General features: G+C 40.4%; 1 protein-coding gene across 3 annotated transcripts in view; it reads left to right on the top strand.

Annotated features, from left to right (window-relative positions):
- Positions 1 to 24,554, top strand: part of ARHGEF26 (Rho guanine nucleotide exchange factor 26) — a 148,760-nt gene that overhangs the window by 74,281 nt on the left and 49,925 nt on the right. For all 3 annotated transcript variants that reach the window (XM_059885047.1, XM_005201797.5, NM_001205989.1), the window contains 3 exons: positions 2,381 to 2,510; positions 5,902 to 5,976; positions 19,274 to 19,363. In XM_059885047.1, the coding sequence (XP_059741030.1) occupies positions 2,381 to 2,510; positions 5,902 to 5,976; positions 19,274 to 19,363 (295 nt within the window). The remainder of the gene's footprint in view (positions 1 to 2,380; positions 2,511 to 5,901; positions 5,977 to 19,273; positions 19,364 to 24,554) is intronic.

Here is a 24,554-nt window from a genome sequence, read left to right as displayed (position 1 = left end):
TGGTGAGAAGGTTGTTCTCTAAGCTGTTACCTGGTCATTAAATAGTTTGCCTGAGGCCAAGATATAGTTCTTGAACTAGTGCCTAGGAGCCAAAGTGTCCTCTGGTATTCTAATCTTCCTCCATTCGAATGACAACTCTGTATTTAGTTGGAATAACTCATCTTTTACCTCTAGGTGGTTAGGTGTGAGGAGAACAAGGATGGGCTGAAGGAAGGTTTTTTGTTTTTTTTTTTTTTAAGTTCTTAAAGGCTCTAATTGTGAAACGAAAAAGAAGTAAACCTTAAATTTCCACACACGCCTTTTCCCTTTGTATTATTTAGGTTACTGAGAGTTTTGGTGTGATGAATATGCCATCTCTAGTCTGAAAAGCATTCAGCAGTGGTTCCGCAATGTCTGTATTGCTTTATTGGGGCCGGGGCTTGTTTATCACAAGGAGCTCCGTGTACAGTTGGACATCGCTGTAAACTCAGCTTGGGGGCTGACTGGCTGTTATCATCCTTCTGTGAGCTGTGGTGTTTACAACCGAAGCGTGGCACGCTGGCCAGTCTCTAGACAATGTGAGAGACCCTATGATGATGATTACCTCATGGCCACTTAGAGAAACAGCCCCCATGTGGGCAAGAAGAGCTGATGACGCCCCATTCCCCCTCCACATCCTCCTTAAAATCTTGTACAGGCAGGGAGGAAAACCCACAGCTGCCAGCCCTAAATGAGGTTATTAGCACAAAGCAGGATTTGTCTGTACTGTGGGGCATTTAGACTGTTCTATACATTCTAGCACCCCAGGCTCCTGTCCACCAGCTGCTGGTAGCACAGCCTCACCTCAGCCTTGATAACCAGGAATGTCTCCAGAGGTTACCTGATGCCCTCATCCGCCATGGGAATTGCGATGTAAACGTTACTCTTTAATGGTTGGAAAATCCAAGTGACACGTGTAAAAGCCGAAGCCTGGAATTAGAGCTAAATTAAGTTTTGTTTTGCAAGATTAAAAAAAAAAAAACAAAAAAACTTGAATAAGTACTGTTGTACTTTATGTAACTCTTGAAAAATAAAGGTTTTATTTAAATTAGCTCAATGACATCATCATTTGAGCTTTTACATGGAAATTAGTAGTTGTGTGTTCAGAATGTAAATTTACATTTTGGGCTGTGACTTTGAGCTTTACCTGCAACTTTGGAATCTGAAAACCAACAAACAAACAGTGCCTGGGGTCCATCCTAGACTGGGTGGTTTCCTCAGAATCTTTGGAGGTGGCAGAAGTGATTTAAATATGCAACTGGCTTAAAATTTGATTCTTTTTTAATTTCCTAAAATTTTTTTTTCAAAGTTAGCAGGAAACTTAACTCCTCAGTTTAAGAAAAAGAAATTATAACATTTCTGAGTACTTTCTTTTAACTTGCTGTTCTGGGTATTTCCTTATTTCTCTCTAGCAGCCTTGAACCAAATCATCTAAGTTTCAAAGTATATTTTTTTGAAGAAAGGTTTCAATTGCCGTTACCCTGCTTCTTGGCCTCCCCCTCCCCTCTCCAGGGGATCACAGAATCTGGGGCCAACCCCTCCTCCACCTCCCCTTCTCGGGTCACACTGTAACTCCACAGAGCTACCCTTAGGGTGAAATGAGGTGACAGAATGAGAGATGCTGTGTCAGGGACCCACTGAAAGTCAGAAGACCTTGGTTGGACTTCTGTCTACACCGAATGCTAGGTCTTTTATTTGGCAAGTCGGGGACCTTGCTGAGACTCCACATTCTTACTGGAATCCCCTTCAAAGTTATATGGATGGTGCCACATGAGATCCTTTATGTCGTGTATTCTGCTAAATTCTGTAGAAATGTGACAGTGTTGTCCCTGTTCTAATGTCCCTGGGAGAGGAAGGATATTCTGGCTGACATAGTCAGAAGGTTTTCTGTCTCAGAAGCTTTGGAAAAGTCCAAAAGCCTCCTAGTAAGTAAATCCTGAGATTTCTTTCTTGGATTATTATCTCAGGCTAGAGATGTGGTATAAAGCATATGTGTCATCTTTTTAGTGGAATGTTTGTAGATGATCAGATATGAGATGTAGTATGTATACTAATTTTTAATGTATATATTCACCATTATGATACCACTGTTTCTTCATTTGTTTACTTTCTACTTCTAAAAATTTCTGGCACCTATATTTTCATCTTATTATTCTTATTACTGCCTTAAACTTATGTTCAGTCTTGACTGTAAAAGGCAATCAAACCATCCATGTCCACCTATGAAATTATGTGTTTATGTTGTTTATATATTGAAAAATCATTGATAATCTATAAGTTTACCACAGTGTTTTATAATACATTTTGACTTGCTTCTTAAAGAGGAAATACTTTGAAGTTTTGTCTCTTTTTTCCCCCTCAGAGCCACCAACCCATCTTTCAAGGAAGTTTTGTCCCGAATCGAGTCCCATGAAGACTGTAGGAACCTACCCATGATCTCGTTTCTCATTCTTCCCATGCAGAGGGTGACCCGCCTTCCCCTGCTGATGGATGTAAGATGTGACCTGGTATCTTTTTCCTCTGTGGATAATTGTTGCTGCAACAAATCTGATTAAGAAAATTATTCTTCTTCCGCTTAAATTATATCCCTTCTATAAAAGTTCCCAATTCCGTGAGAAGTTGCTGTTTGGTTAGAAAGTCCCACATGGGAAGCTCTTCAATTTAGGCTTGTGTGTTCACTCTAAAGAAGTTAGATTACAACCCTCACTTATCATTTTTTGAAATGGGAAGAATATTGACTTCTTGAAGTCAGGAGTCCTGAATTCCTTTGCGTCTGAAACACCAGGCACGAGACCTTGGGCACGTCATTCATCTCTTTGGGCCTCAGTTTCCTCGGTTGGGTCATGTTCCGAGCTGCTGCGTGTGTGCCCAGTTGCTTCAGTCACGTTCGACTCTTTGCAACGCCACAGACTGTAGCCCACCAGGCTCCTCTGTTCATGAGATTCTCCAGGCAAGAATACTGGAGTGGGCTGCCATGCCCTCCTCCAGGGGATCTTGCCAACCCAGGGATTGAACCCGCATCTCTTCTTGCATTGGGAGACAGCTTGTTTACCGCTAGTGCCACCTGGGCTGCCCCAAGCTGCTGAAGTGCTCCCATTTCACACGGGAAGGAGTCTCTTCAGCATCACAAGGCATAAACCTGCCCTAGTTTGCATTGCTCAGAATGAGTGAGGAAAATCCAGACATCTGATCTTATTGTAGGGAGCATTCATGAAGAAATGCTATTTGCTTTTGAGTAGTGCAGGACGTGACTGCGGGAAGAGCAGAGACGGACTGGTGGGAAGCACAGCTGGGAGGACAGCTAGGCAGTGGCCCAGGATGGCCGCACACTGGCTGGGCTAAAACCACAGTGGCAGCCACAAGAGAATGGGGTGCCCTGACGTGACTCCCATCCAGCTAGTATGCCAACAAGCGCCTTTTTTTAAAAATAAAATTGAACTATAGTTGATTTATGATATTGTGTTAGTTTCAGGTGTATAGCAAAGTGGTTCAGACATACTATATGTATATATTTTTTCAGATTATTTTTATTATAGGTTATTATAGGATATTTACTTTGTTATACAGTAACTCCTTGTTCCTTATCTATTTTATGTGTAGTAGTTTGTATCTGTTAATCCCAAACTCCTAATTTATCCCTCCCCTGCTTTCCTTTCCCCTTTGGTAACTTTAAGTTTGTTTTCTGTGTCTATGAGTTTTTTCTTTTATCTTTAGATCTGTTTGTATTGATTTTTGGATTCCACATATGTGATATCATATAGTATTTATCTTTCTCTGTCAGACTGACTTCACTTCGTATGATAATCCCTAGGTCTATTCATGTTGCTGCAAATGGCATTATTCCATCCTTTTTATGGCCAATACTCCATTACATATACGTACCACATCTTAAATCAGTTGTCTGTTGATGGTCATTTGGGCTGATTCCATGTCTTAGCTATTGTAAACAGTGCTGCTATGAATATCAGGTTGCATGTCTCTTTTTGAATTATAGTTTTTGTTTTTTCCGTGTATATGCCCAGGAGTGGGATTGCTGGATCATATGATAGTTCAAAAAGTATCTTTTTGATCAAGTTAAAATATCTTGGCACAGTTCTGCTTTGAATTTGGATGATAATATAATGTCAGTTTTGACGTGCTTGCTTTTTATAAGTCAAAATACAGGATAGAAATATAGCAAAAATTATGATTGTCTAAGATTACAAAATAAATTCCATTTTCTCTATTCCATTATAAATTCAAAGAAGCACTGAAATTTAGAAACTAGTAAAAAGGTGGGATTATGGTCACTTTCTTGGCCCAGCCGCACAGTGTTGAGGAGGTTCAGCTGTCTTTTCAGAATTCACAGCACCTTCTGCTCTCCTGGGCCACCTCAGTCTACTAGTCCGCTACCTTTACACCCATCCTTGTCCGTCTTGTGTGATTTAGAGACTTCTCTTCTTGTAAATATTGGGAAACTTGCAGTTTTGCAAATCCAGCTCTGATTTTTTGTATCAGTATTTATCATGTCTATCACACAGAGTCTAAAAAGAAATGATACTTTTTGGGGTCAGAGACTCTTTTGAGATTGTAGATTAAGCTGTAGTCATTCTTAAGAATGACTTCCTAGTGTGTGCAAGATTTATAAAACTGAAGTGTACAAAAGAAACTGTGGCCTGCTCCCAGAAATAAAAACTAATATTTTTCAAACTGCTTTTATACTCATTAGTGGGTCATGAAGTTGACTTTTGAACATGAGTAGTGTTTTTAGAAAATGAATATAGAGTAGAACACACAGTATATGATATATACATTGTTCATAATGTGATTAAATATTATTTCACAAAAAACTTTCATTATGTGTGCATGTGTACAAGTTGCAGTGTAAAAGTATTTCTTACAGTGGGGTCATAGTTGAAAAAAATTTGAGTACATTAATATAAAACCACCAGTGGTCCAGTCTGTACTTCTTACATATCACACATAATATTCCTGACACCTGACTTTCAGATTCATAGGCTTGGTGTTCCTCTGCATGTAAAGTTCAGTGGTTTGCTAGTTTCTGGTATCTTCCGCTTCTGCTAGATGCCAGTTGCCCTCATCTGTTGTCCATGTGTGAGAATCTGGCCACCTGGGAAGAATCTAAATGTACTTAAAACATGATCCCTTCGATTTTACTTCATTTGGAGATTTAGTTAAACTTGTTAATTGAGATTAACATTTTTAACAATTGAAATGGTTTTGTTGGCTTTGAACAGATATAGTTTCAAAAGTTATATATAATTCAGTATATCTTCAGTTGATGTTTTTTGAACTCAATTTTACCATCACAAAAATTGCAGTATAAGCATATCAAGAAAAACCCAGCAGCCATTTTTTCTTGACCTTTTTATTCGCATTATATCATCTGCAAATATAATAACCTCTAATAATAATGATGATGATAACAGGGATCATTGAAGTAACTTTGTCATTAATTGAAGACCTATGTATGCAGGTTATTCATAAAGAACTTTCCATGCATTATCATTTAACTTTTTTAACAGCCTTGTGGCTTTAGAGGTGGATTTATCCCAATTTTACAGATGAGAAAACTTAGGCTTATAGAAGCTTATAAGGGAAGGTGACTTACCCAAGGTCGAATAGCTCATAAGGAGCAGATCTAGAATTTGAAACCAGATTCACCCACCTCTGAAGTCTATCCTCTTATTAAATCATCCTCTGGATGAACATGGATCCTATGCTTTTAAAGACTATTTCTTTTAATGTCATCTTTATATTAATCCATAGTATTGTGTTCAGCATTGTTAAGTTTGCTATGAGTAAGTATATGGCTGGACATTGGTTTTATTTTACTTAAAAGAATAAATCAGCTGATTTTGTTTTTCTTTTATTTCATTGCAGACTATCTGTCAAAAGACTCCTAAGGATTCTCCGAAATATGAAGTCTGCAAAAGAGCCTTAAAGGAAGTGAGCAAGGTAACTGTTGAGTAGTTTATCAGACAGTAAAACACTCAGATCTCTCCGAAGAGAACCTGTCTGGATTTGATGCTAAAAACTGGTTGATTCTCACAGCCATTTGTGCACCATTCATTAAGTAGTTGAAAAACAAAGTTATGTTTTCTACACTCAAATGAAATTGGTATTTTTACTATTTCAGACAGTCTTAATGGCCTTTAGAGATCTCATTTTCTTTGGTGTCTGAATAGCTGTTTATTCATTCTCTCATTCAAGAAATATTTATTGCATATCCACTACAGTGCCAGGGACAATGCCAGCGCCTGAAAATGTGAGGATGAGTAAGACATGTGTGGTTACTGCCCTCATGGAATTTGCTGTATAAAGGGGAAGGCAGACATGAAATAAGAATTACAATAAAGGATGGTGAGTGACATGAGAGGAAGAACATAGAAATGTTGAAGCTGAAGCCTGGAGCAAGAGCAGCTTTGAGCCAGGGACTGGGGAGGATGTTTCAGGAACATGCAAAGACCCAAAGACTTATTTGTAGAATTTGAACTAGAATGTTCTTCGTGTGACTAGAGCCCAGTCCAGGAGAGAGAGCACAGAGGATCCATGTTAAGGAATTGTGAACCTTATCCTAGGATGCTGTGGAAGCTACAGATTCATGTGCTGTGAAGTTGACAGTGAGAATGGGCCCCAGTGATGAAGCCTTTATAGTTGCTTAGGTTACAAATGACTGGAGCCTATACTGATATGATACTAGAAGGCAAAGAAGCAAGCCTACAACATTGGGGAGGTAGGCGTGGAGGTGACTTGGGTGGGTATATTTATGGACATGAGCCAAGGAAAATCGTCCCTGTCTTGGGCAACTAGATGGATGCTCTTATTTCCATAGTACGAGCATAGGGAGAAGCTGAGGATTCCATTGTGGGTGTGTTGGAATTGAGTGAGGTTCCAATAGAATATCCAAGTCAGGAGCTCAGTGGAGAGACTTGAACTGGAGACATGGGTTTGTGGATCATCAGTATGGGGATGATTTTTGAAGCTGGAAAAGTAGATGAAAAGTACCCAGGAGTGTGAAGAGTAAGAAGAATGTTGAGGTTCAGCCATGAAGAACACCAGGCTTCATCTTGTGTAGGGAAAAGGAAACAGCAGAGGAAACTTGAAAAACAACAGAAGTACTAAAGTAGGAAAGTGAAAGTTGCTCAGTCGTGTCCAACTCTTTGAGACCCCATGGACTGTTCTCCAGGCCAAAATTCTGGAGTGGGTAGCCTTTCCCTTCTCCAGGGCATGTTCCCAACTCAGGGATTGAACCCAGGTCTCCCACATTGCAGGCGGATTCTTTACCAGCTGAGCCACAAGGGAAGCCCAAGAATACTGGAGTGGGTAGCCTGTCCCTTCTCCAGTGGATCTTCCTGATCCAGGAATTAAACTGGGGTCTCCTGCATTGCAGGCAGATTCTTTACCAACTGAGCTATCAGGGAAGCCCTCTAATGGCCTGGCAAATGGCATGTAATTTGGTGGAAGGAAGGGCAGCCCCATTGGCTGCTCTGCCAAGACAAAGTGAGATAATGATCAATGCATTCACCGGGTGTATTTATTATCAGGTGAGTTGTGTCCTTGCAGGGTAGGTGTGGAAGCCAGTTTGGAGCATGTTGAGGAATAAGTGGAGGATGAAACTGTGCAGCCAGTTAGTATAGCTGTTTCAACTATTGGGCTGTGAGGGTAAAATGAGTTGAAAGAGAAGCTATAGTTGAAAGGGAAGTGAGGGAGGGTCTTTTGTTTAAAGATTAGAAAATTGTGGGTATGTTTAAATGCTAATAGGAATAGTTCGCTGAGAAAAAGCAGCTGAAGGTTTGAGAATCAGTGAGGATATGAGATGAGCTAGACCCAGGAGAGCAAAGCTCATGATCACAGAAGCATCCTAAGCATCTCTAAGCTGCCTCGAGTTTTGTGCGTCTTTGTGATACTTGACTATGAAGCACTGTTTCTTTCTATCAACTTTATCAATTGAACTTTATGTTGAATTTCATTGTTTCAACTTTATTTTTTAAATACTTTTATGTGAACCATTTTTAAAGTCTTTATTGAATTTGCTACATTATTGCTTCTTTTTTATATTTGGGGTTCTTGACCCCAAGGCTTGTGGGATCTTAGTTCCCTGACTAAGGATTGAACCTGCACCCCATGCTCTGGAAGGCAAAGAAAGAGCCACCACTGGACCACCAGGGAAGTCCCTCAGTCAACTTTAAACTGACTCCATTTTATTTATCCTCATCCTTGCCAATAATTACTACAAAATCATGAGTTTTATAAGCTAGTTGTTCATTTTTCTAACATATTTTTATACTAAAAATTATTTTATCTGTGTCTTAGCCCATTTGGGCTGCTAGAACAAAGTACCACAGACTGATTGGCTTATAAACAGCAAATTTCTTTCTCAGTTCTGGAGGATGGAAGTCTAAGAGCAGGGAACAAGCAGAGTTGGCTGGGATCCCTCTTGCAGCCAGATTGCAGACTTCTCATAGCCTTGACAAGGCAGAAGGAAGCAAGGCGGCTCTTTGGGGCCTCTTATATAAAGCACAATCCCATTCATGTGGGCTCTATACCATGACTTCTGAGCAACTCCCAAAGGTCCCCACTTCGTAGTACCATCATCTTTGGGAGTTAAGATTTCAAAATGTATTTTGGGAGGATGTGAACATTTAAACCATAGTGATCTGCCAACCACTTGAATGCATCTCTTGCTCCATCAGAGAAGGAGATACACATATCCCACTTTGCGAAACACTAAGTGAAGAAACTTAGCCTGACAGGTATGAAGTTGCCTATGGTCCTACTGCCTGTGGGTTTCTCCTCCAGGACCCCAAATCCTGTAGTGGATGGGGGCATCTTTAGGAGAAGCTACATGGAGAAGTTGAGTCTTGGATATGAAAGAGATTGTCAGATTCTGTTTGGTTGTAACTGAGAAGCTGGAAAAAAAATTCACACAGAAAAAGGAGGAAGGTAGTAGTGATTGAATTGAATTAGGAACGATACCTAATTTTTTCGAGACTTTCACGTCCCAGTTTGAGTAGACTGCTATGTTCCTTTAGGCATCTCTGTTTCACTTGATTTGGCTCTGGTGCTTTTAGGGCAGGCTGGCAAAAATTAACTGCCTTACCTTGACACAGGGCTTCCCAGGTGACGGTAGTGGTAAAGAATCTGCCTGCCAATGCAAGAGACTTAACAAACGTGGGTTTGATTCCTGGGTTGGGAAGATCCCCTGGAGGAGAGCATGAGAACCCACTCCAGTATTCTTGCCTGGAGAATCCCATAGACAGAGGAGCCGGTGGGCTAGAGTCTGTGGGTCGCACAGAGTCAGACACGACGGAAGCAACTAAGCAGGCACTACCTTGATACTTACTATATGGAAGACCCTCTGTGAAGAATTGCTGTTCGAGTGGCCTAAGCAAGTGTTTTCTCTAGGACAGCACTTTTCTCTCTTGCGTAGGAGTCATGAACATCAGGATTATAACCTCAGTCTCTAAGTGTTGTAGGAAACTGAGGTCATCAGTACCGCCAACTCAAGGATTCATCTTCTTTTTCATTTGTGCAAGTTACCAATGAGTTTTTATAGATGGGAAAACAATGTCAGTATTCTTAACAAAAAGATTGTGCACATAGAGTGTTTATGGTTCGAAATCAAAATGCAGACTTTCACTTGCTTGCTCTTTCTGAAATGAGAGAAACTGAGAGTTCCCAGCACTTATTTTACAGTGAAATTTTTGTGTTGAGGCCCAAATTTTTTAGAAGCAGATTCCACCTAAGGCCCTTGGGCAAGTCTCTCTAAATAGTTATTCATTCTTGGGGAAAAATGAGTAATATGTTTTTTGGTGATTAAAATGCTAATGAAATGTATTTGCCTAGTGCAAATAATACTTCAGTGAAATTGTTCATGATATGCAGATGACACCACCCTTATGGCAGAAAGTGAAGAGGAACTCAAAAGCCTCTTGATGAAAGTGAAAGTGGAGAGTGAAAAAGTTGGCTTAAAGCTCAACATTCAGAAAACAAAGATCATGGCATCTGGTCTCACCACTTCATGGGAAATAGATGGGGAAACAGTGGAAACAGTGTCAGACTTTATTTTTCTGGGCTCCAAAATCACCACAGATGGTGACTGCAGCCATGAAATTAAAAGACGCTTACTCCTTGGAAGGAAAGTTATGACCAACCTAGATAGCATATTCAAAAGCAGAGACATTACTTTGCCAACTAAGGTTCGTCTAGTCAAGGCTATGGTTTTACTTGTGGTCATGTATGGATGTGAGAGTTGGTCTGTGAAGAAGGCTGAGTGCCAAAGAATTGATGCTTTTGAACTGTGGTGTTGGAGAAGACTCTTGAGAGTCCCTTGGACTGCAAGGAGATCCAACCAGTCCATTCTGAAGGAGATCAGCCCTGGGATTTCTTTGGAAGGAATGATGCTAAAGCTGAAACTCCAGTACTTTGGCCACCTCATGCGAAGAGTTGACTCACTGGAAAAGACTGTGATGCTGGGAGGGATTGGGGGCAGGAGGAGAAGGGGACGACAGAGGATGAGATGGCTGGATGGCATCACTGACTCGATGGACGTGAGTCTGAGTGAACTCCGGGAGTTGGTGATGGACAGGGAGGCCTGGCGTGCTGTAATTCATGGGGTCACAAAGAGTCGGACACGACTGAGCGACTGATCTGATTGATGAAATGATGGTGACAATTTTTCTGAATTGGGGCATTTGGAGAGACTTATTAACTTAGTCAAACAACCCAAAAACAAGATGTTTCTATCAAGTGAAACATGTATGTACTTTCTGATTTTCTGCTCTGTGCGGGAGGTGAAGCTGCGAGGAGGGAAATTTCCTGGGAGCCTGATAGTTCAGCTGGTGCAGAGCTGTCTGTGTCTAAGGAGTGGTGGTTAAGAGATGGTTTCTGATGCCAGTGAAATCTCCCCTGCTGTTGTCTTCTATTTACTCTCCCACAGAAGGATAACTGCTTTACTTCATACCTCATAAAAATTCTACTTCTATTTGGAGATAATATTAAGTTCTAAGCTCTTCTGCTAGTGGCAGAAGAGCCAAGTCCTCCTGAATCTTTTCCTGTAACTTACTGCTTCAGCTGTTTACAAAGAGGTAGATATCTGTTAACATGAAAAGATCTCTAAGCTGTATTGTTAAGTGAAGAACATGAAGTTGCAGAAGAGAACAAATAGCATAATGACATCTAGATAATAAAATGCGTTTATATACATATGTGTGTCAGAAATAGTATTTAGAATCACACTCAAACTTTCAACTGTGATTGCTGATGGTGAAGAGACAGGAGTGTCTTCACCTGTTTTGTTGTTTTGTTTTCACTCTTTAAGTATTGCTCTGAAAGAATGTATGTAAAGTTTACAAAGGTACATTTTTAAAAGTAGTAAGTGCCCATTACAGAAAATTTGAAAGTTTGAAATAAGAGAAAACAAAATGTATTAGTAGTCTTGTTGAAAGTAATGACTGTTGTCATTTTATGGTGTGTGCTTCCAGTGAATGTAAATGTACATCTAAACATGGATTCATGCAGTGCCCGTTTCATTTACTGCTCTAATTGTGCTGTGTGGCCTTGCATAAATGACTGTGCTCCTCCGATGATTTCTGTTGTAAAGTTTCCAGAAGTGGGTTTATTGGGGAGGAAAGCTTGGTATGTTTTAAGGGCCCCCAAGTACCTGTAAGAAAAATTGTCCCTGTGTCCATGACAACCGGAAGTATTTCTAAGTATCTTATCTTTCTCCATACTCCCCAGCATCTAATATTCTTTTCATCTTTGTGAATTTGACAAATTGAAAATATTTTGTTTTTATTTATACTTCATTAGAGAGATTGAGGTTTTTTCCCCACATAAGTTTTGCCTGAAGCAAAAAATTTAGTGAACTAAATTTAATAAAGCTTTGACAGATGTTGAAGGAAGGCACAGTTTCAATATGCAGAGGCTGATTTTACGGAAAATACGAGAGCACACATATCCTAATTAGTGCTTGTCCCTTAAAATAGTCACTAAACAGAGTCCACTGAGGATACCATTGCTTGAGATGCTTGGGGAATGTTTTTGTTTTTAATATGCCTTCAAAAGTGGTGGCTGATGAACTTGATATTTGGAAGTTTAGGAAATAAAGATGATGAATTTATTTTCCATTTTCTCTTCCATTTTAAAAAGGGATAAAGGAATTGTCCCCCGCCCCCTTTTTATTTATTTATTTATTTTTTTACCTTTTGGAAAATTTTTCATTATCAGTTTGCCACCATTTCCCACCCGAAGAGTATAAAATTAACATTTATCCTTGTAGTTTGAGGAAGAGGAACGTTGATCAAGAGAATACACTACATAGGTACATGAGCAAGTCTGAGACCATTTTCTTATGAGAAATTCTAGAGCTGTGCACTTCTCAGGGCTGGCAACTTCCCAGCACAAGAACAGCGGTGCAATTTCTTGCTCAGATGATATGGAAAACACTTGTAGAGTTGCACTACCCAGTGCAGAAGCCAGTAGCCAGTTGTTGTTGTTCAGTCACTGAGTCATGTTCAGCTCTTTTCCACCCCATGGACTGCATCACGCCAGGCTCCTCTGTCCTCCGTTATCTCCTGGAGGTTGCTCAAATTCATGTCCATTGAGTTGGTGATGCTATTTAACCACCTCACCCTCTGCTACTCCCTTCTCCTTTTGCCTTCAGTCTTTCGCAGCATCAGGGTCTTTTACAATGAGTTTGTCTCCCCACCTTTTTTTCCCCCAAACTTATTTGTTTTTAATTGAAGGAAAATTGCTTCACAATATTGCGTTGGCTTCTGCCATACATCAACATGCGTCAGCCACAGGTATACATGTGTCCCCTCCCTCTTTAAATGCCCTCCCACCTCCCATCCTTTCTCACCCCTCTAGGTTGTTACAAAGCCCTTGAGTCATACAGCAAATTCCCATTGGTTACCTATTTTATACATAGCAGGGTATATGCTTCTGTACTCTCTCCATTTGTCATACCCTCACCTTCCTGCTCCTAACCCATGTCCAGAAGTCTGTTCTCTATGTCTGTATCTCCACTGTTGCCCTGTAAATAGGTTCATCAGTACTGTCTTTCTAGATTCCATATATATGAGAAATATACGATATTTGTTTTTCTGACTTACTTCACTCCGTATAATAGGCTGTAGGTTCTTCCAGCTCGTTAGAACCGACTCAAATGGATTCATTTTTTATGACTAAGTAATATTGTATTGTATACATGTACCAGATTCTTTATCCATTCATCTGATGTTGGCTATCTAGGTGGCTACCATGTATTAGCTATTATATAAATAGTGTTGCAGTGAACATTGGGGTACATGTGCCTTTTTCAATTTTGGTTTCCTCAGGGTATATGCCCAATAGTGGGATTGCTGGATCATATGGTAGTTCTACTCCCAGTTTTTTGAGGAATCTCCATATTGTCTTCCATAGTGGCTGTATCAATTTACATTCCTACCAACATTGCAAAACGGTTCCCTTTTCTCCACACCCTCCCCAGTATTTATTGTTTGTAGACTTTTTGATGATGGCCATTCTGACTGGTGTGAGGTGATACCTCATTGTAGTTTTGATTTGCAATTTGATGTTGAGCATCTTTTCATATGTTTGTTAGACATTTGTAAGTCTTCTTTGGAGAAATGTCTCTTTAGGTCTTCTGCCCACTTTTTGATTGAGTTTTTCTGGTATTCAGTTGTAGGAGCTGCTTATATACTTTGGAAATCAATCCTTTGTCAGTTATTTCATTTGCTAGTATTTTCTCTCATTCTAAGGGCTGTCTTTTCACCTTGTTTGTAGTTTTCTTTGCTGTGCAAAAGCTTTTAAGCTTAATTAGGTTCCACTTGTTTATTTTTGTTTTTATTTCCAGTATTCTAGGAGGTGGGTAATAGAGGATCTTTCTATGTTGTATATTATACATTGTTCTGCCTATGTTTTTCTCTAAAAGTTTTATGGTTTCTGGTCTTATATTTAGGTCTTAATTCATTTTGAGTTTATCTTTGTGTATAGGGTTAGGAAGTGTTCTGATTTCATTCTTTTACATGTAGCTGTCCAGTTTCCCTAGCACCACTTATTGAAGAGACTATCTTTTCCCCATTTTATATTCCTGCCTCCTTTGTCAAAGGTAAGGTGTCCATAGATGCCTGGGTTTATCTCTGGGCTTTCTATCTTGTTCCATTGGTCTATATGTCCCCCCCCTTTTTTTAAAGTACTTGTAAATGATCTCTGAATGTAGTTTATGCATTGTTGTTCAGTTGTGTCCTACTCTTTGCAACCCTGTGTACTGCAGCATGCCAGGCTTCCTGTCCTTCACTATCTCCAAGAGTTTGCTCAAACTCATGTCCTTTGAGTTGATGATGCCATCCAACCATCTCATCCTCTGTTGCCCCTTGTCCTCCTACCCCCAATCTTTCCCAGCATCAGGGGCTTTTCCAGTGAGTCAGCTCTTTGCATCATGTGGCCAAAGTATTGGAGCTTCACCTTTAGCATCAGTCCTTCCAATGAATATTCAGGACTGATTTCCTTTAGGATTGACTGTTTGATCTCCTTGGAGTCCAAGGGACTCTCAAGAGTCTTCTCCAGCATCACAGTTCAAAAGCATCAATTCTTTGGCACTCAGCCTTCTTTATGGTCCAACTCTCATATCCGTACATGATACTGGAAGAAGTATAGCTTTGACTAGACAAACCTTTGTCAGCAAAGTGATGTTTCTGCTTTTAATACACTGTCTAGGTTGGTCATAACTTTCCTTCCAAGGAGCAAGTGTCTTTTCATTTCGTGGCTGCAGTCACCATCTGCAGTGATTTTGGAGCCCAAGAAAATAAAGTCTGTCGCTGTTTTCACTTTTTCCCCATCTATTCGCCATGAAGTGATGGTACTGGATTCCATAATCTTAGTTTTTTGAATGCTGAGTTTCAAGCCAGCTTTTTCATTCTCTTGTTTCACCTTCATTAAGAGGCTCTTTAGTTCCTCTTCGCTTTCTGCCATTAGGGTGCTGTTATCTGCATATCTGAGGTATTGCTATTTCTCCCTACCATCTTGATTCCAGCTTGTGCTTGATCCAGCCTGGCATTTTACATGATGTACTCTACATATAAGTTAAATAAGCAGGGTGACAATATACAGCCTTGACGTACTGCTTTCCTGATTTGGAACCAGTCTGTTGTTCCATGTCCAGTTCTAACTCTTGCTTCTTGACCTGCATACAGGTTTTTCAGGAGGCAGGTAAGGTGATCTGGTATTCCCATCTCTTTAAGAATTCTTAAAGTTTACACATTAACATTTGCTATTTGCTGAGTATTCCTTGTGTCTTAGGCACTGGGCCAGGCACTTAACTAACAGATTTGGACATTTCGGTCTCTGTTCTCCAGTCTTTTAAGAAAAGTAATACCCAAGATGAGATCTGAAAGGCAAATAGAGTGGTATAAATCTAGATAAGAAGGAGTCAGTTGGACAGAGTGGGGTGAAGGGCATTCAGGTGGAGGGAAACACATCAAAAGTGTGAAGGACATGGGAGAGGGAGGGCCTTTGGCAAGACAGGCCTTTAGCAGAAGCAGGATCCGGTAAGTAGGTGCCAGATCCTGGTCTTGGTGAGATTTAATTCTGGAAGCTTCAAAGAGCCTTTTAAAGATTTCAAGCTGAGGAGTAACATGATCAGATTTGAACTTATAAAGACTGAACATGTTTTTCTGGAGGTCACAGCATTAAGGAGATACTATGAACTGTTTGGATAGAGGACAAGGGAGAGGGGCACGCCTGAGTGGTGAGGGCCTAGCTTTTTGACTTGGGGAAATGGATTATGCTGGGGTCAGTCACTGACGTAGAGAACATGGGGCTGGAACAGGGAGAGATGAAGGTGGTGTTCAGGTTTGGGCATTCCCATTTTGAGTTTCAGATGACAGTGGTACATCTGAGAAGAGATACCATCCAGGTAGCTGGAGGTAGAGCTTGGGGAACAAGCCACGATGGAAGTCTGGGAACACAGATTGGGGTAACTACAAATAAAAGAAATCTTAAAAATGTCCCAAGCAGCTCAGCTATTTATCTGTCTGAATCCTTTTAGGATACTTTAACTGCAGGTTGCTCCTAAGCCCAGCCAGAGTGTTTTTGGCTCTGTGCTTTCTGAGTTGTCTTGTTTGGCTGTGCTGGGTCTTTGTTGAGGTGTGCAGGCTTTCCTCAGTGCAGCACATGGGCATCTCTAGTTGTGGTGTGTGGGCTCAGTAGTTACTGTGAGCGGGCAGTCTAGTTGCCCCAAGGCATGTAGGGTCTTAGTTGCCCGACCAGGGATGGGACCTGTGTCCCCTACATTGGAAGGCAGATTCTTTGGACCAGCAGGGAAGTCCCTCGGCTCCTAGCTTTGATCAGGTGGACCATCAGTCCCTGCATCAGTGAACTCTTCATACCACTGGGACCTAAAGATATACTGGAACTGAAGATAGGCATACACTTTAAGCCCAGAGTATCTGTTAAGTGCTTGGAAATCGTCCAAGCGTCCATCAATTGGGAATGGAATAGGTGTGCTGTGAAAGCACATGTGCTCACAGCATGTATTGCATCCTGCCACTGCTTTGCTGAAAGCCTGCTGGTGGCTTCTCTTTGCACTTAGAATACAACTCACACGCCGAAAGAACCTGCATGCTTTGACCTTGGCTGGTCCTTCAGTTTCCTCTTGTGCCATTTTCCTGCGTCAGGATCTTACTTTCTCAGGCACACAGCAATCTGCTTCTGATGTTCACTCTGCCTGGACCCTTGATTGTGCACTGTGTTCACAGTGCTGTCCCTTGATTGTGTGCTACCACCACCTTTGTCCTTCGGTGCAGCTCAGAGGGACTTTGAGGAGAGGGCCCGCCTCTCTCCCCACCTTCTTCCTCCCTGGACCCCTGCCCCCCAGTTTCTTCCTTAAGATTTCAGTCTCTGATTATTGTGTCTGCCCTTCTTTTATGACAGTAGGGATTGTATATCTCTTAAATGTTGCTACCCTAGCACCTGACATATACCAGGTACAAAATAAACTTGTTTTTCAGTGAATGTTATAAGGAGAAATATTGTCAAGTGAAAAAAATTAAGTCACAGACAAGCATTGGGTGATCCATTTACAAAAATAAAAGAATTTTTACACATTATATGTATGTACTTATATGTTCATATAATCATGGGAAAAAAAGAGGAAGTGTGTAACCTATCTTGTTTCCAGTTACCTCCATGAAGTAGGACTAGGTCAGAGCCTTTTGTGGCCTGTTTTGTTTACTTATGTGTTAACATTTCTTTTGATAGTGGGAGCTACATTATAATAAAGCACCAATATTAAAGTAAATCTAACCAGAATTTCTAGCTTCTGTTTTTAACAATCACACTGTCTTTATGGCCAATGATCCTTGTTATGGGCATGTTTTACAGATTTTTCAGTTAATGAGAAATTAACAATACAAAATTTCTTTTGGTTTAGGTCAGCAAACTAATAATTATATATTAAGTACAATGTAAAGGAGAAACTCTTGGGTGGATCCTCTGTGCTCAATACTCTACCCACAGAACGCTTCACTTCTGACACTTGTGGTCACCAAATGTGTGCAGGCTTTCCCCACACTGAGCAATTCTGCCCTACCAGTTGGGTGGCTTGTGCATGCGTGCGTGCTAAATCACTTCAGTCGTGTCCGACTCTGTGTGGCCCCACGGACTCTGTGGCCCACCAGGCTCCTCTGTCCATGGATTCTCCAGGCAAGAATACTGGAGTGGGTTGCCGTGCCCTCCTCCAGGGGATCTTCCCGACTCAAGGATCCAATGCGTGTCTCTTACGTCTCCTGCATTGGCAGGCAGGTTCTTTACCACTAGTGCCGCCTGGGAAGCCCACGTGGCTTACTCTATTCAATTCAGTTTTCACTCCCCCTGGAGATAGCGCATCCCACAGGATAAGGACTCAGGCCCAGCGGGCCACACCCCAGACTTCACTGTAGTTACTCTTCACAAGTTACCTGTGCTTCTGACCCACTGGTTATAAATCAGAAGTTCCCACCCCCCACCCCCCGCTTAGGTTTGATTAACTTGCTCGAGGGGCTCATAGAACTCAGGAAAACAGTTTACTTACTAGATTAGTGGTTTGTTACAAAGGATGCTGAGGAATATGAGTGAACAGCCAGAGGAAGAGATAGGGTTAGGTCCAGAAGGGTCCCAAGCTCCGGATGTCCTATCCTCAGAGTTTGAGATGGCCATCTTCTTACCAACCCGGAAATTCTCCCCTTTCCAAAGTTCAGCGGTTTTTATGGAGGCTTCTTTACATGGACATGATTTATTTAAATCACTGCTCAGTAGTGATCAAGTCATATCTAGCCTCTCTTCCCTCCCTGGAGGTCAGGTGGTAGGCCTGAAAGTTCCAGTCTTTTCTCTAATTATTTGAATGGTTCCCCTGGCAACCAACCCCATCTTTAGGGACTTTCCGAAAGTCGCCTTATTAATATAAATTCAGACAAAGTTGAAAGCGGCTTGTTATGAATAACAGAAGATACCCACTTTACTTTTATGTCCTGGAGCTATTTCAGAAACTGGTAACAATACTAAATTATAGCCAAAGAAGCCCCCAAGGCTCTTATATAGGACATTACAAGGGTTTTAGGAGCCATGTGCCAGAAACAGTGGATAAAAGACAAAAATATCTGTTTTATTACAAATCACAGTATCACAACTACTCATCCAAGGACTATTAGTCCATCTATTTGTAGATAACTCAGTAGTGCTAATTAAACTGCATTCCCCTCAGCTTGAAGAATCACTGACTATTAGGTCCCAGTGGAAGGCTGTCCTCTTCCAGCATCCAGCTTGCCTGTCACTTGTTTTGAGCGTAGCATTCAGCTGAGAATTTGCCTTTGAAGTCCGGTATTCTGCCCTCAGCTGCTCTGATTTGAAGAGGAGAGAGAGGTGCAGCTTGCCCTGAGGTTGGCGGGGTTCCCATGGGTGAAGGCAAGGACCGGGGGCAGAACAGACAGATTGGACCACGCGACGAACCTGCCTCATGTATGTGAAGCGTGTCGTGTGGTAACACACATCACACGAGGCTGACTGTCCCTGAAAATTCTCAGGACATTCTTCCTCTGTCTGCACATCCTAATGACACCACTTCCCACTGGGTACAGAGTCTCGACTGTGAAGCTGTAAATTCTTGAACTGTCTGGAGTTTTCCAAAGTGCTAATTATTTCCTGCAAGATCTGCATTTGAAAGTGAGGTTTCTCTCCTTCACCTCTTAACCCTCCCTGATTATTCTGTTTCCAGTTGGTGCGACTCTGCAATGAAGGAGCCCGGAAGATGGAAAGGACGGAAATGATGTACACAATTAACTCCCAGCTGGAATTTAAAATTAAGGTACTCTCTCATACTTCTTCATGAACAGATTTATTACTGCTTTTGTTGAAATCTTCAGTGAATAGGGAGATAGTGGAGAATAACAAAGTGTAGAGGAATTTGCTTGTCAAAGCGGGGTCATAAAATGATTACACAGAGGCTGGCAGGCGGAGCAGCAGATACCTTGTTGTGGGTAATTCTGCTCTTGCTTATCCCAGATAAAGTGACCTTTCTCTAAACCAATGAGTTAGGTATTATCTAACTAGAAGTTTTTTTTCCTCCTCGGAAGAGATTAAACTTGAGGTAACATAGTAAAATGATAGAATTTTTAGACTGGAAAGGAGATTTCTTTCCTATTCTCAAAAAAATAAAAGTGAAAGTGTTGGTTGCTCAGTCGTGTCCAACTCTTAATTCCATGGACTGTATGGACTGTAGCCCAGCAGGCCGCTCTGTCCATGGAATTTTCCAGGCAAGAATACTGGAGTGGGTGGCCATTCCCTTCTCCAGGGGATCTTCCCAACCCAGGGATTGAACCTGAGTCTCCTGCATTGTAGGCAGATTCTTTAGTGTCTGAGCCAAAGTGTCCTGCAAAATAGTGGTATCCCATGAACTGGACTAGGGTATTTCGCCTCAGTCAAATAAGGGGGCTCCTTTCCCAGTTGGCAGAAAGGATTATTAGTGGATTATTCTTTTCACTTTTGTTTTTCCTACATAATTCTTTTTTTGCCTGTGTGCTGCATGTTGCCGCGTGTCTCTTACTGCTCAGGGGCAAACGAGAGGATAAACAAAGAAGGAAATGACAGCTAGGCCATTGTCAAGTCCTTTGTTGCTCACAGTTGAATCCTTAATGGATGTGAGTGCTCATGGTTGTGATTTTATTTCTCTTGATGCCTCTTGAATTTAATTTAAGTGACTGGTCATATTTTTTTCATAGTAAACGGGTTCCTTGTTTGTGTGGCGGAATTAGAGTAATGACGGCTTTATGCAGATAACTCTCTACTGTGTCATATGGTTTCAGGGTCACTGATACACCCTTTTATAAATGAGGAAAATACAGCCCAGAGAATAATTAATCACTAATAGGGTCGTTTGACTTATGGTGGCAGAATCAGGACGAGGGTCTAGATGTCCTGACTTGAAGATTAATGTAAACTATTCCGCTATGACATCCTGACTGTAACATTTTAAATGCAGAAACATGACCCATGATTTTTCTTAGAAGATGCTGAGTACTCGCTAAAAACAACACACGCACGTCTGTTATAATGCCCTCTTCCTGTTATTTAGTATTGAATAGAGTTCCCTGTGCTGTACAGTAGATTCTCATCAGTTATCTGTTTTATGCACAGTAGTGTATATATGTCAACTTCAGTCTCCCAGTTCATCCCACTCTCCCTTCAGCCCTTGGTAACTGAAAGTTTGTTCTCTATGTCTGTTTCTATTCCTGCTTTGCAAACAGGTTCATCTCTACCATTTTTCTAGATTACACATATAAGCAATAGTATACAGTATTTGTTTTTCTCTTTCTGACTTATTTCACCCTGAATGACAGTCCCTAGGTTCATCCACGTTTCTACAAATGGCACTATTTCGTTCCTATTTTTGGCTGAGTAATATTCCATTGTATATATGTATCACATATTCTTTATCCATTCTTTGGTCAATGGACATTTAGGTTGCTTCCGTGTCCTGGCTGTCATCAGTAATGCTGCAGTGAACATCAGGGTGCATGCATCCTTTCAAATTATGGTTTCTTCAGGGTATATGCCTAAAAATAGGATTACTGGTTCATATGGTTTAATTTTTTCAGGAACCTCCATATTGTTCTCCATAGTGGCTGTACCAATCTATATTCCCACCAACAGGAATGTAGAAGGATTCTCTTTCCTGTACACCCTTTCCAGCATTTATTGTTTGTATAAATTTTGATGATGGCCATTTTGAGCAGTGTGAGGTAATGCCTTATTGTAGTTTTTTCTTTCTTGTTGACTGCTCTGGGTCTTCATTGCCATGTGTGAGCTTTCTGTAGTTGCAGTGTGTGGGAGCCACTCTTCATTGAAGTGCGTGGGCTTCTCATTTCGGTGGCTTCTCTTGTTGCAGATCACAGGCTCTAGGAGTGTGGGCTTTAGTAGTTGTGCACACAAGCTCAGTAGTTGGAACATGTGGGCTCAGTATTAGTAGTTGTAGCTCGCAAGCTCGAGAACACAGGCTCAGTAGTTGTGGTGCATGGGCTCAGCTGTTCCCCAGCATGTGGAATCTTCCCAGATCAGGGATTGAACCTGTGTCCCCTGCATTGGCAGATGGATTCCTATCCACTGTACCACCAGGGAAGTCTTTCTTGTAGTTTTGATTTGCATTTCTCTAATAACTAGTGATGTTGAACATCTTTCCATGTGCTTATTGGCCATTTCTATGTCTTCTTTGGAGAAAGCCACTGTCAATTTTAGGTATACATGGGAAATTTATTCTTGCCTAGTGGGTTATGCTGCTGCTGCTGCTAAGTCGCTTCAGTTGTGTCTGATTCTGTGCGACCCCATAGACGGCAGCCCACCAGGCTCCCCCGTCCCTGGGATTCTCCAGGCAAGAACACTGGAGTGGGTTGCCATGTGTCCATAAAACTCAATCTAAAAAATAAGACAAAACAAAAACTCAATCTATTTCAAGAATAAAAGTTTAAAAAACTTTTTCTCCCCTTGTCCTCTAAACTAAGAATAGGCATAGGGTGGCCCGTACATAATGCTCTCATTGGTTCGTCCTATACAGTCTATGGCACGATTGCGGTGTTATCTTGTAATTATAGTCCTGTGGCAGGACCTAACCTGACGCTGATTATTTGTGACCTCTCGTGTTTGCTGGTGGGGATCCTCCTAAATTACTTTAAGTCTCAGCCATAGACTGATTTGACTTTGGAGGCTGACAACTATATGAACTCTTTTATTAGACACTTTTGAAATTTTAAGATCAGCCATAATCTTTCATCTTCCTTTGTTAAATCTTCAGGAAAATATGGATTGGCCAAAATGTTTTTTTTTTGTTGTTTTGGGTTTTTTTTTTTTTTCCACAAGATAGCTCTAATAATGCTTAGTTGTCTTTAACTTAATTCAAAACAACTTTGTTAGATTGTACTATGACAGCTGTCACTTCAGTGTGCATTTAGGAAAAAAAAACATCAAAATTGATGAATTTTTGTGTAGCCATTTTAATATTGAAGATGGAAGAAAAAGCAACATTTTCTGCATATTATGGCTTATTATTTCAGGAAAGGTAAAAGTGCGACTAAAATGCAAAAATAAAAAAAGATTGGTGCGGTATATGGAGAAGATGCTGTGACTGATTGAGTATATCAGATGTGGTTTGTGAAGTTTCTTGCTGAATTGTAGACCAGTTGAAATTGATAGTGACCAAATCAAGACATTAATTAAGAAAGCTCAATGTTATACCACATGGGGGATAGCTGACATACACAAAATATCCAAGTCAAGCATTGAAAATGATGTACACCAGCTTGATTATATTAATTGCTTTGATGTTTGGGTTCCACATACGTTAAAATGAAAAGAAAACTTCTTGACCGTCTTTCCCCATGCAATTCTCTACTTAAATAATGAAAATGCCCCATTTTTGTGATGGGTGATGAAAAGTGAACACTGCACATAAATGGAAGAGATCACTGGACAAATGATAAACCACCACCACCTATACCAAAGGCTGGTCTTCATTCAAAGAAGGTGATGTTGTGTGTATGATGGGATTGGATTGGCTCACCTCTCTTATGCACTCCTTCCAGAAAACCAAAAGATTGATTCCAACAAGTACTGCTCCCAGTTAGATCAACTGAAACCTGCACTCGACACAAAGTGCCCAGAATTAGTCAACAGAAAGCACATAATCTTTCATCAGGATAACGCAAGACCGCCTGTTTCTTTGATGACCAGGCAAAAACTGTTAGAACGTGGCTGGGAGGTTCTGATTCATCTGCCATATTCACAAGACATTGCACCTTTGAATTTCCATCTAATTCATTCTTTACAAAATTCTCTTAATGGAAAAAAATTTCAATTCTAGGCACTTAGTTCTTTGCCTAAAAAAATTAAGAGTTTTGGGAAGATGAAATTATGAAGTTGCCTGAAAAATGACAGATGATAGTGGAACAAAATGGTGAATATTCTGTTCAGTAAAGTTCTTGATGAGAATGAAAAATGTGTCTTTTATTTTTACTTAAAAACTGAAAAACTTTTTGGCCAACCAAAAAAGTATATATTGGTGAGCAGACTTCTTAGAAACGTCCTTTATAAATTAAAAAAAAACAGAAATGAAATCCTTTCTTAGCCTTCAAATTTCCTCCCTTATATCCTCAATTTCCTTTGGCTATTTTTAATCATTATTCTCTGAAATGGTTGACATTTGGTTGCACCACACTTACTAGAGTTATCTTTTGTGTGTCCAAGAACTTTTGCTTATTTTATGGATGTCGTGTTTTAAATCAGATTTTTGGCAGTAAGCATTTCTGGTAATTAAAAAAAAAAAAAGAACTCTCAAGGGTAAGGATTATTCTGAGGTTTTGAGAGTTTTCCAGTTGGAAACTGTAAACTGAATAAAGAAAAGGCAATATGTGATTCCTTGAATATAGCCTTTTCTATGAGATTAAGATGGATTATTCTGGAAGAAGTTCATTTTCAAAACCAGAAAGTGGCATGATGCTTTCAGGAACTAACTTCCATGAGGGAAACTACCATAAACTTTTAAGAATATGTGTTCTCCAGAATACAGCTAAGTAGATAATCAATAGACATAACATACATTTGCAGGGATTTTTTTTTCTTTCCTTTTGAATAAAGTCTTTTTAATTCATGAATTAAGTGCAAACCTTTATATTTATCTCTTATTTTACATTTGTCTCTTTTTAAGTACAGTTAACAATATTTTTTGGTATATTTAGATTGTGATTTGTGGTATTTGAAATGGCTGCAGTTGATACCAATACATTTCATTTTGAGGTTTTTCGTTTTTAAGTGACTTCATATCAGTCGTCTTTTTCAAAAAGTTGAGAGTTAATGGAAGGGTAACAGTTTTTGGTTGACCCAGTAACATTTTCTGACTTTCAGTTTTTATATAGACAAGTTAATATTAATAGTTTTTTTATATTTGGAAAATAAGTTGTTCCTTTTGATTTTCTCTTGAAGAATGTGTTCCCTAATTATGTTTTTGCCAT

This window comes from Bos taurus, chromosome 1 (assembly GCF_002263795.3).
Source record: "Bos taurus isolate L1 Dominette 01449 registration number 42190680 breed Hereford chromosome 1, ARS-UCD2.0, whole genome shotgun sequence".
Classification (NCBI taxonomy): domain Eukaryota; kingdom Metazoa; phylum Chordata; class Mammalia; order Artiodactyla; family Bovidae; genus Bos; species Bos taurus.
Note: the sequence above shows the minus strand (reverse complement) of the source record. Positions and strands in the feature narration are given on the sequence as shown.